We start from the raw sequence: 13,699 nt of genomic DNA on the forward strand, positions 1-13,699 counted from the left end.
TACGGAGTGCATAGTGTGTGCTGAACCAAAAACTTGATGTGTTATTTTATAACTAACCGCAAGCGCACGGTGTCTGTTGTAGTGCAGACTGGCAAATGCGGGTCGTATCCTCAAGGAGACAGATGCTATCAATTTTTATTTAGTTAAAGTCGATTGTTTCAAGAGCAAACGATGAGTAAAAATATTTAACTAACTAATATAACTAAATTAACACTAACTAATAAGACACGAAAATAATATATTAAAAGTTCAGGGCAATCAGGTCCTCCATGCTTACACAATAATTGGCTTCTAAGCTAAAGCAATTAAAGTGGTCAAATAACAAGAGTATGTTAATCTCTCTCAAGCATCAACACTCTCGAAACATGATTACACGTATAATCACTTTTAGTAATTCAATTGATCAGGTAATTAAAGCAAGGTTAATCTCTCTCGAACATTAACACTTTCAGAAATCCAATTATGCTCTCGCACTCAAATTCAATTCTGCTAATTGTATGTGTGCCTCTAGTAGTATATCTCTCGATCATACTCCTATTCGCATAGAATCAATTCATGATATCGGCCGATTACACAAATCGATATTAAAACATATCAATTAGAATTACCATAATCAATCAAATCATGCCAATATCATAGTGCAAACATGGGTTCTCCTTAAGCCCTAGAACACACTACTCAATAATAATTAAACAAGTAAAATAACTAAGACAATCAAAAGACATAATTAAACTGACAAGAAGAAAAGAGATTTAGATGATAAAACCTTGAACCTTTAATGTTGTCACATCAAGAAAAGTCATGGTCTCCTCCTTCTCTCCTAACCCTAATTCTAATCTAATATTCTACCATGATAAAAACTAATCCTCTCCCTAATAATATACAGTCTTTTTAATATTTAAAACTAATATATAGATAAAACTCCAAAACCAAGTAGGATTTAGTCTCAAAATTCGCAGCTTTCTGTTCTGTCCAGTTTTCGGGCCTTTACAGTTGGACTTTGCTTCTTGGACCACTTCTGAATTAAAGGAAATTTCAAGGGCTTCGCGTGGGCTGTAAGATCGTCCAATTCCGACACCCGGAACTCAAGATATGTCCCAAACAGTGTAGAAATCGGGTAGAACCCAATAAATCCGAATTTTAATAGAATTTAGCTACAAAATAGCTATTTTAGCTTCAAATCCTTCTCAACTTGGAATTCTTTATTTCCTACAATAAAAAATGAAAATATATTAAATAAATATCCGAATCAGTACAAAATATAATAAAATATGAGAATAAAATCGTATAGAATATATATAAAAATATATTCTATCACGCTCTCACTCGCCTCAAAGCAGAGAAATCAAAATTAGGGCTTCAAAATTAGAGTTTCGAAGTTTGGGGGTTCGAAGAAGAGAAGTTTTCACCTAGGGTTTCGAAGGCAGCCAAGCTCGATTTAAGCTCTCACCAAGGGGATTAGGTATATTTTACGCTCCCCCTCTCTCTCTCCAACTCTCTCTCTCTCACTCTCTCTCTCTCTCTCTCTCACTCACTCTCTCTCTCGCTCTCTCTCCCCTCCCCCTCTCGCTGTCTCTATGCATGCTTGTAATTATGTACACTGTGTTTACATACCAACTGATATTTTTAAGTGATTCTCATTTGTATTTTGAGTATTATTGTTAATGTTTGGCTGAATCATGATACTATGTTAGTTAGTTTGGCTGAATCATGATACTATGTTAGTTACTATGAATTTTTTTTGTAAGGTGTTAGTTACTATGTATTTGATTGTAATATTACGATAATATGTAGGTTTGCAATTGAACAGGCTGCCAAATCTTTATTTGTTCACTAATTTTGACAAAAACAGAGTGTGACTAGCTTTTAGGAATGGAGGCTGATTGGATAGGACTACCTAGGTACAGTGAAGCATATGTCAGTGGGATTCAAGCATTTGTGGAATATGCGTTTCCCCTTTTTTCCGTAGGTGAAGAAATGAAGTGCCCCTGCAAGAAATGTAATGGTCAATATTGGCATCGTCAGGATGTGATTTATGATCATCTCATTTGCAGAGGGCCTTCCGCTTTACATGTCCAATGGATATATGATGTCTCGCAAAAGAAAGTCGAAAATAGTACTGCAAATATAGGTTCTGACTTTATGGATTGCGATACGGGGTATGATTTTGGTGATAATTTAGAAGCGATGGGGAAGATGTTTGAGAATTTAGACGATGGACCAGGTACGGAGGCTAAAAAGATTTATCGGCATCTGAAAGAGGGAAAACAACCACTATATCCCGGCTGCAAGAAATTTTCTCGTTTAAGTTTTATGATCAGGCTTTACCATTTAAAATGTAGTAATGGAATTAGCAATTCTGCTTTTGGGGAATTATTGGGGTTGATAAAGGATGCTTTCCCCGAAGCAAATATGCCTTTGTCCTTCAATGCTGCGAAGGACATGATTAGGGACTTGGGCCTTCATTACGAGAAAATACATGTTTGTCCCAATAGTTGCATGTTGTATTGGGAAGCAAATAAAAATAAACAAGTCTGTGATATTTGTGAGGTATCTAGGTGGGTTATACAAGAGAAGAAAAGGTCTGCCCATAATAACGATCCAGAGAAGTTAGTTACTAAAGTGCCAACAAATGTTATGAGATATTTTCCACTAAAGCCTAGGCTACAAAGATTGTTCATGTCCAAGGAATCTTCCAAATTGAACACATGGCATGCAGCGGGAAGGACGGAAGATGGGAAACTAAGGCATCCGGCGGACGCCGAAACTTGGAAGACAATGGATGCTATGTATCCTGATTTTTTTTTTGGAAATTCAAAATATTTCACTAGGTGTAGCTGCTGATGGATTTAATCCATTTCCTTCTATGAATTTAAGTCATAGTACATGGCCAATTCTACTTGTAAACTACAACCTCCCACCTTGGCTCTGCATGAAACAGGAAAATTTGATTCTTTCAACGTTAATATCGGGACCAGAATCTCCGGGAAATAGTATCGATGTCTATATGCAGCCTTTGATTGCCGAATTGAAAGAATTATGGGATGTCGGCATCCAAACATATGATGCCTTGACTGATCATAACTTTAATTTACGGGCAAGGGTGCTTTGGACCATTAGTGACTTTCCAGGATACGCTATGTTGTTGGGTTGGAGCACAAAGGGTAGACTAGCGTGTCCAATATGTCACTACGAAACTTGTTCTGAATATCTGAAACATAGTAGAAAAATGTGCTACATGAATCATAAAAAATATCTCGATCCTTCACACAAATGGAGGTTTGACAAGAAAATATTCAATGGGCAGATTGAAACGAGGCAGATTCCGGATCCATTAACGGGAAAGGATATCGAAGAATTGTTGTTTGGGTTTGAAAATCAATTTGGGAAGAAACGCAAGGGAATGGGAAAGAGAAAGCGTAAAATCGACTCTCCTTTCAAAAAGAGGTCAATATTTTTTAATTTGATGCGACAATATATTAGGTACTTTACTAAATGTTGGTGGCATGTCAAAAGACCACTTGGGTGCTCGCTTTGATTTACAAGAAATGGGAATAAGGAAGTCACTTCACCCTGTTAAAGGTGCAGATGGAGAGACTTACGAGATTATGGCATCCATCTTTGACATGACAGATAAGGAGAAAGATGTCTTTTGCAAGCTGTTGAAGAATATGAAACTGCCTTATGGCTGTGCTGCTAATATAAGTCGTTACGTGCACACAGACGAGAGAAAAGTAGTGGGGTATAAAAGCCATGACGCGCATTTTATCCTCCACTACTTGTTACAATTTGCTGCAAAGAAATCACTAAAACCTGAGGTGGCAAAGCCGTTGATCAAATTAAGTGAATTTGAGGCTTATGGAGCAAGGTGATTGTCTTGGATGATATTGAGAGGTTGAAAGAAGAAATTGTTGAAATTCTCTGTGAATTTGAGATAATATTCCCACCTGCCTTCTTTGACATCATGGTGCACCTACCTGTCCATTTGTGTAATGAAGTTAAATGCGGCGGACCGGTGCACCTTCGGTGTATGTATCCTATTGAGCGGTATCTTGCAAAGCTGAAATCATATGTACGTAATAGGAGCAAACTAGAAGGCTCAATTGCAGAAGGCTACCTAGCAGAGGAGTGTATCACATTTTGTTCAAGATTTTTGCTTTGTGAAGAAGCAAAAGAAAATACTGATTTTGGAAGATGTCCAACAAATGTGACGTACCATATTGGAACAAGAAGGAATAAAGATGGCAAAGTTTTCCAATTAGAAGATTCAGAATGGAAAGCATGTCATACCTACACTCTGTTCAATAGCGGCAATAAGGAAATTGAGGCTTTGCTTGAGTAAGTTCTCTAGTCCTTACATTTATTAAATAATGGCATTGCTTGAGAGATTCTCGATGCACCACACAAAACAGTGGAGTTTTTTTAACTGCTGAAACCACTAGTTTTGCAAATTCTAAGGACAAAAATCCAATTATCGGGGAAGTGAACTACTACGGGTCTATTGAAGATATTTTTGAAGTTGATTACTGGGGAGTATTCAGGGTGGTTATGTTTAAGTGTTACTGGTACCAAGAAGAAAAAGATCCCTTTGGTCTGACTAGGGTCAATTTTAACAAGTCCCGTCACAAATCTGATCCTTATGTTCTTGCTTCACAAGTGCAGCAAGTATTCTATGTGGAAGATCCAATTGCAAAATTTGTTCAATATGTTATGAAAAGACTACCAAGGGTCTGGTGTGACGCTGAAGACCAAGATTTGTTGGAAGAAGAAAACAACCCTCCTGATAAACATGATTCTAATTTTGATTTCTAACTACAAAATCAAGTATGTGAATTTAGTTGGTTCAGGGATGATATCCCTAAAAGACAAGTCCCTGTATCACCAACTTAAGTAAAAAAAAACTCTTTGGTAATATGTAATTTAGGAGTTGTTTTAGTTGCTGATATGTAATTTAGGAGAATGAAATTTATTGGTGATGTTTTAATTGGTGATGATCTCCGAATTAACTAACTGTTTCTCATAGTTAATTAAACTTGTGTTGCTAAGGTCCAATATTAGTTAACTGTTTTCCATATATAATTGTGGAATTGTAGCATAATTCTCTCTTTCTTGCTGATCATTCCTTAACTTAATAACAATCACTTCTGTCTTTATATTTAGTTGTCTAGTTGAGTTTTTAAATTATCCGCATAATTGATCTCCTTCTTTTAATCCATATATGTTCATTTCTGTAGGAAGGCAGAGAATTGCTGAATGTGAGGTATAACTATGATGGCACATTCAACAAGACAAGTTATTTAGGGGGGAAGAGTATTATTATCAACCGCCAAGACGTGGATGAATTTTCATATACAGTGGCGCTAGAAAATGTCAAGGATTGCCTCAACTGTACTGAAATTGGAGGATTATATGTGCTGAATGGAAAACCCCAGCAATGGAAGCTTCTGAAGTGTGATTCAGATTTGCTTCAACTGGTAGATGCCTGCGAAAGTGGTGGGGACATAAATATATATGTGGATTGTGTTGTTGACAAAGAATGCAAGCCACTGGCGCCAGGGGTGCCATTTCTAGTCGTACGACCAAGAAAGAACATACTTAAAGGTCATTTCTTATTTTAAATTTTAAATTTAAATATAATAACAAATTACTAAGTCATATTTACTTATAATAAGGCTTGCTTATGTGTTTAATCTCATGAGACACATGTTTACTGATTTGTGTCTTTTTGCAAATTTCTGCAGAACATCTACAAAGCAAACAGAACAAGCGTACTTCTGTTTCTTCACACCAACTACAGCAACAAAGGCAAAGCAAGAGGATTCCAAGGTCACCTCAGTTGCAGGAGGTTGAACAGAACAAGCTTCCAAAATCACCACGTTTACAGGAGCTAGCGAAGAAGAATCTTCGAAACTCAACTCATTTGCAAGAGGTTCAAAACAACAATCTGCCAAAGACACCTCCAAAGAATCTTCGAAGCTCAACTCATTTGCAAGAGGTTCAAAACAACAATCTGCCAAAGACACCTCCAAAGAATCTTCGAAGCTCAACTCATTTGCAAGAGGTTGAAAACAACAATCTGCCAAAGACACCTCCAAAGAATCTTTGAAGCTCAACTCATTTGGAAGAAAGATGTATGCCCCAACGCTGTATCTGCAATGGTGGCGAAAAGGAGGTTACACTTATCAAAAATTGATACAATTGAGGTAGTAATATTTTCCCTTAGCTCACACCTATTTTCCAACATACCAACTGATATTTTCCTGATTTCACACTTGCAGTCGGGCCGAGTGAATGAGTATGAGCTGCGTAAAATTCAGAATGTGGAAGAAAACAAAAAAAAGTTCAAGGAACTCGGATTAGGAAATTATGCTGCTAATCCAATTAAGCCGATAGTCCAGCAGAGTATAAAGGAAAAGAAGGATCGGGATGATCCTGAATATGTTGTGGAAAATGAGACGGGAGATGAAAGTGATGACACTTCAGAGGTAATATTTTATACTTATTATGTACACTTATTCTTTATCTGTGTTTATTTTATTATTAATTAGCTGTTTGTGAAATTATATGAACCTATTGGGTAATTTTGTGTAAGGGGTTGCATTTGATTTTGCACTTATTATGTACATTTTTTCTTCATTTGTTGGTAGAGGCCTCTTAACTTAATTAGTAATCAAGAATATAGATAAAAAAGTGTTGTTAATGCTTTCTTTTTTGAGAAATTTTAAATGTTTTGTGTTGTTAATTTTAAGTTTGTTTTGTAAACGCTTATTCATTTGTATTAGGCTAGACACAATTTGCATGCAATAATTATGTCTTAAAATTTCTAAATGATTATTTTTAGAGCTGTAAGCGAACCGAGCTGGTCGTTAAGAAACTCGACTCGACTCGGTAAGAAACTCGACTCGGTTCGGCTCGACTCGTTAACGAGCTCGAGTTCGAACAACGAAATCTGTTCGATAAGCTTAACGAGTCGATCCGAGCTTTTTAGATGTCCGACTCGACTCGACTCGATTTTGACTCGAACTCGAGTTCGACTCGTTAAACTCGAACTCGAACTCGACTCGGTAAGCTATATACATTAAAAAAATAATCTTTTTTATATTATTTAAAGAATGGATTAATAATAAGATTTTTGGTTTTTGTTCTTTTTATTTTAAACTTTTAATTTTTAATATTTTTTAAGTGTGTAGACAAAATCAAAGCCAAGAAAAGAAAAAAAGTTGAAATTTTTATCGATCGACTCGGTTTCGACTCGACTCGGTATCGACTCGACTCGGTTCGTTAAGAACTCGAACTCGACTCGGTCGTTAACGAACTCGAGTTCGAACCAAGAAAAAAGATCGATAAGATAATCGAGTTTGGCTCGACTCGGTAAAAAAAAGCTCGACTCGAACTCGAACTCGGTAAAACTCGACTCGACTCGGTTCGTTTACAGCCCTAATTATTTTTTTATTAAATTAACAATATCACAGTATATATCTGTTTTAGTTATTATGTACATTTTTTCTTCATTTGTGTTTAATATTTACTGCATAGGGAATTAAATTTGTCCAGAAACGGAAAGCAATACCTGGTCCCAGAACTCGTTCGCGAGCAAATGATAAGGATTTCGGTGATAAGGATCCGGTGGATCCTATCGACAAAGGCAAAAAAGTTGCTGCTGCTAGTACCAAAAGTGCAAAACTTATAAAGCCAACATGCAGCAAAGTGTTAAAACAAGGGGATAATTCTGCACCAAGTGGTACAACTGCTGCGTATATGGCCCTGCGAGAACGTCAAAAGCAGAATCTTGAAGCTGAAATGAGGAGAGAGGATGTTGGTGATACCGATTTACAAAATGGAAGTGAAGGTGAAGAAGTAGAAGCAGGTAATATGGTCATTTGTACTTTATTTCTTCTGTACATCTCATTTTTTAATAATTAGTAGGATTATTAGCAATAATATGGTAATTGCATTTTATCTTATTTGATGGCTATCTGAACAGAACCTAAAAGACGTAGAGGACGTTCAAAAATGTTAAAAGTTCATGCTAGGATTGCTGCTGAAAAGATCTTTGTTAAACTGAGTAAACGAGGTCAACCAATTGGAGAGCGGAAAACTAGATCCGAGTTGAGCAATTTCCTGGGGACTCTAGTTAAGGATCACGTGTCACTTACTTATGTTAATTGGCATGTTGTTCCAGATGATTTGAAGAAGAAAATGTTGGAATATACTTTGGTGACCTCTATAACCTCAACTTTACTTACTTTTCTCATATCTGTGCACCAACTCATTCAAGTTCTATGTTGACACATTATAGGAGAGGTTTGATATTGCACCAGAAGGGGAAAAGTGGGTGTACAAGACACTTAATTCATCCTGGAGAACACACAAGTCTCGTGTCAAGCTGATGCATTACTCCCAATTTGACAATGATGAGGAGAGGATTCAAAACAGGCCGGATCATATTCCGCTCGAGGATTTTAAGATGCTGTTGGACTAATGGGCGGACGATGGAGTTCAGTTATATTTATAAGGTGGCAAGTATATAGTTTGGAAATTAATTTGCTGCATGCCATTTGATATGGAAAGTAAAATATGATAACATTGTTTTGGTAACAGATTTTGGCTGAGGATAATTAGGCTCGTCACAATATGTATGTTGAGACACACACTCTCGGTTGCAAGAGTCTTGCTGAGCTTAGAACAACACTGGTATGAACATAAACAACTTGAGTACTCTATAGCTTTTAATTATTTGTCATAAATATTTGTTAATTGATGATGTCCGTAATTTGTAAGAAATAAAATTGAGTACCTTGTACCTTTTTCTCATATTAATTTATAGAGTGTAGATAATCGCCAGTTTGATGTTAATTTTGGATAATTGCCATATGAGTTTATAATAGGCACAGACTTCAATAATATTTGAAGGTGTATTAGGCACTCTAAATCTTCTGCATTTAAATTTTTATTGGATTAAATAGCAGTTTGGACTTGGTACGCTAATTTGAGTTTAGCTTTGAGTTTGGCAGTTTTTTAATTATATTTTTAAAAATGCACTCAAATTATGTAATGCCCAAATTCACAGTTGTTAAATTCAATTTTAGTTTAATTAGTTTGAAAAGTTCACGAGTGAAGTGTATGTTCCGATTACTTCGATTTTTTGTCTACCTTCAATGTTCCCGTACCAAGCTTGTCTAATTCATTGTCTAGTTACGAGTGAAGTGTTGTTTCTGTTACTTGACAGAAAGAAGATGACCCAAATCAGAGGTCCCCATCAGAGGCTAAAATCTTTGTAGAAAGTCGCAAGCGCAAGCCTGGACACGAGTACAAGTTAAGTCCAAAAGCAATTAAGAAAAAAATTGTAAGTAAATTATCTTCTAAAGTATATATATTTGAACTCATTTTACCTCTACCTCTGTACACTTGACAAAACTTTCTCTTGTAGGAGTCTGTTGAAAAGATAACGAAAGAAGGAAATGATGCAGCTGAGCTCGTTCCCAAAAAGAAAAAGAACCGGCCAGATTGGTTGGTGGGAAGGCAAGGTAAAACAGCAGCTTCGACAGAAACTCCAGTTGATCCGGTTACACAATCTACAGTCGAGGAGCTGCACACAAAGATTGCTCAGCTAGAGAGTGAGATGGAAGCGAAGGTCAATACAAAAGTTCAACATAACATGGCCTGGTTGCTGAAGAAACTCGGAGAGGCAAATCCGGGTCTGAAAGTTGACATTACTCATGACTTTTGTGCAACTGTTTCTAGTGATGGAGATGAATTTGGCACTCCAATCACTCCTGGCACCGCTTCTGGAACCGCTCCTGGCACCACCCGTGGCACCACCGACTCTTTAATATAACTGTTTCTACGTAAAACTTAGTTAATATAAATTTGTCGTCCTTCATTTTGTTGTCAGATTGTTTTGATGTTGCGTTTCTTAAATGGTTTGGATGGGATTGTATTATGTTGGAGGATGGTTGGATATTTGTTCTTTTGGAGTTTGGTATTTGTAGTTTAGGTGGATGTATGGTGGGAAGTTTGGATGGATGTTTGTTGGATTGTTTGTTGCATTATTTATATTTTTAATGGGAATGCTCCAAAAACAATGCAGGCATTGCAGAAAATTTTCAAATATGTGTTACAATAGCTCATTTTAACGTTACAGTTGATTAATGTTTGTGTTACAGTTAGTCCACTTAGTGTTCCGAAAGCACTTTTTTACTGTTACAATAGGCACACAAATGGTGACGTGGCAGTCCACGTGTAGGACCCACACGCTGACGTGGAGAGTGATGGACCCACCAACATGCTGACGTGGCTATTTGGGACCCACAGGCTGACGTGGCAGCGGAGGCCCCACCACGCTGACGCGGCTTTGTGGGACCCACATGCTGACGTGGTAGTGCGGGACCAACAAGCATGTGGGTCCCACGTCAGCATGTGGGTCCCACGTGCTGACGTGGTGGGTGTGGGTCCCACAAGCTTACGTGGCTGAGTGGGACCCACATGCTGACGTGGCCTCTGTGGGTCCCACATGCTGACGTGGCAGGTGAGGGTCCCACATGCTGACGTGGCTTTGTGGGACCCACATGCTGACGTGGCTTCTGTGGGTCCCGCATGCTGACCTGGCCTCCGTGGGATCCACATGCTGACGTGGCATATGTGGGACCCACATGCTAGCTTGACCGGTGGAATGTGCTATTGTATCAGTGGTTTACCGTTACAGCATCCCCTTATTATGTTACAGTAGGGCGCTGCTGTAACGTTTTTTGGCTGTTACAGTTGATTCCAGTTTGTGTTACAATAGGGGCCAATTGTAACGTTCGCAAACGTAACGCCCATTAGTGTTACAGTAGCTCTATTGTAACGGATTTTGGCCCTATTGTAACATGACTTGGGCATTACAATTGGCCATCTATGGCGTATATAGTCTCAAAAATGATAAATGTTATTAATTTAACAAGATTATTAATTCAATGAGGTTTAATATACAATATCTTTATTATGCTGGGACTGTTTTTTTAAAATATCCATTTGAAGTGGTCTATACATTTTTACCAGTTCTGTTTTTGGCCAAATACAAATTTACAAGCATTAGTACATAGTAGTAGGTCTGATGCTGACTTTACAAAAAAGAACTTGCTATATTACATTTATATATGCTCCTATACCAATGTTCACGAACACTATGCTTGTCAGTTGTCAAGGAATACTTGGCGGATTTTCAGCGGAGCTTGGCTGCGTACTCGAAACATTAGCAAGCCACTGGAGTAGCTTCTGAACTTCAAAAGTATCGTCAACAAAGTACTTGGCCTTGCTAGGCTTTTGCTCCACAGTGCAGAAAAAGATTTCCGGAACAGCAGGGACCACCACAGATGAAACAATTTGCAAAGTACCGTCGTACATGTCTCCAATGCAGAGGATGAAATCTGGGATCTCACCATTGCTAACCATTGTCGCGATTACCTTTTCTGTGACCAAGCCTTTGCTTGCATCCTAAATATTTTAGGTTGCTAGTTATGTAAATTACTGTACAATGCACAGCGAAGACCGAAAGAGGGAGACGAGAGACACATACCTGTGGTTTAAGCTCAACAATATTTTTTCCCTTTCTAACTACTGCAGGTTCGTTAGCAATGACGTGTTTACAATGATCCGACAATTCCTTTGCCTGCAAGGATTCAAAATCATGATCTGCATCTTGACGGTGCCAAACCAAAGCACTTTCTTTGACTTCGATGGTGGAACCATCCGTGACTTCTGTATACGAATTTATTATACGCTCCACTGTTGCCTTCCACTCGAGATCCACAACCAAACTAGATTGCCATTCAGAAGTTTTCTTCCACCTGCAAACCAAAGACAAGAAGTGCCACTAGAAAAGGTCTCTAAGAAGTTTGTGAAGGAAAATACCTTATGAAGTACCCATGTTCAGCAGCTAGTCCTAGACCTTCACATGGAGCCAGCCACTCGGTTAAGGAACTTCTACCACTTCCACTAACGATACACACAGTGTTCTTAGGATCATCACACAGAGTGATAAGAGCAGTTTCAGCTTCACTACTAAGGTTTTTCTTGGTCGAGGAATGGGGAACAAGGATGCCAACAAAGTCTAGAAATATAGCCCTCCTATTTGTCTAGTTGTACGCAGGAACTATGCTTTCAAACAATTTTTGAAAACATAGGGAGAAGGTAGCAACCTTAAATATGAAACTGAAGCCCATACCCCAGCATTGATAATTATAGTGATCAAGACATTCTCTCTCCATGCTATGGACGAAACTGCGAGCCCAATACGCCACATCAAGAGACTAAACATAGCTATAGTTCTGCTCATGTCTTAATTGCCTTAAAAAATCATCCATGGAGATCGTAGAACGCATAGCCTCAGCTACAAAACTAATACCCCATGGATTTATTCCAATTGTTCCACGCAGAGATGGAGAACAACCAACATATTCATAAATGATTAGCACACTTGTTTCGAGGAGAATATGACATAATTCCCCTAGCTTCATCCATAGTTGTAGAGCCCTGCCTGCAAACGAGATGCATGTTCGGGACTAGATTCATTCCATCTCTTACATCATTTATTATGCAACATTCCGAGGCATCATAGTAGGCACTCTTTTCACATTGATCAACTGGTCGATCAATTAGAATCACTAGTTGATGACCACAAGAACCATAAATCTGATTAATCCTGTTAGCAGTTCCATACGTCTCCCATCTCACTTCCTCAATGTCTTCTCCTGAGCTTCTTTCAGGATTGATAATTTGAACAAGAACCACAATATCCCGCAAGTTTTCATACTTCCTCAATAGCTGTTCAGATGCTAATAACTTCAGACTAATTGCCTTGAATAAGTTCATGTCGTCTACGCCAACAATTACATGGTTCCCCTTGAACTTCCCTTAGAATTCCTTGACTTTCACTGATGTAGAAGGAATATTCAGAACATTTTCAACTTTTTCCAAATGAATTCCTATAGGCAGAATCTTGATATACACCGTGCGAGCACTATAATCCAGCCCAATTTGTCCTCGTTTGGACTCACAGTCCAGTCCTAGCATTATACTACAACATGAGAAGATGTGGCGAGCAAAATCGAAAGTATGAAACCCGATGAGATCATAGTTCAACAAAATCCTCAGAATGTTAGCACTTACATGAAGTGTTCGATAGATCTCTGATGCAAGGACTGGACTATGGAGAAAGAATCCGAGTTTGGCCCTGTAGCGCTTATTTCTCAAGAACACAAGGACCGCCATGAGGTGATAGTCATGAATCCAAATATAATAGATAAATAAGATATTTTTTTTAAGGTGCAGTTCTGCTCCCTAACTAATAGTAGAAATAAAGTAATGGTTATAAGGGTTCTCTAAAACATGACCCAAGTTAATAAATGTCTCTAACCAAAAAATGTCTACATTTTTAATGTGTTTTTTATACGCAATAAATTATAACTAATTGAACATCACTAAAATTATAGACACAATTGGGATAAAAAGTTAGGCACATTTGAAAACTTTACAAATATAAGGACAAATCCGACAGTGGCTTAAAAATCCAAATTTTGACCAATTCTAGCCTAAATCTTCTCAACGGGGGCCTGAATTACGGTCCAAATTTAGGCCACTTAGGCCAACACTATTGAATCCATGACTTTTTGGGGTGGTTTGGATGATTTGGTTCGGAGTATTACTCTAGATCAATTTT

At 37.9% G+C, this 13,699-nt stretch overlaps 1 protein-coding gene across 1 annotated transcript; it reads left to right on the forward strand.

Annotated features, from left to right (window-relative positions):
• Nucleotides 1–1,872: 1,872 nt before the first annotated feature.
• Nucleotides 1,873–3,872, forward strand: LOC135149528 (uncharacterized). Its single transcript, XM_064085256.1, has 3 exons — nt 1,873–2,789; nt 2,878–3,419; nt 3,484–3,872. The coding sequence occupies exons 1-3, from the start codon at nt 1,873–1,875 to the stop codon at nt 3,870–3,872; spliced, it is 1,848 nt and encodes a 615-aa protein (XP_063941326.1).
• The last annotated feature ends 9,827 nt before the right edge of the window (nt 3,873–13,699 follow it).

Source organism: Daucus carota, chromosome 9, assembly GCF_001625215.2.
Source record: "Daucus carota subsp. sativus chromosome 9, DH1 v3.0, whole genome shotgun sequence".
Lineage (NCBI taxonomy): Eukaryota > Viridiplantae > Streptophyta > Magnoliopsida > Apiales > Apiaceae > Daucus > Daucus carota.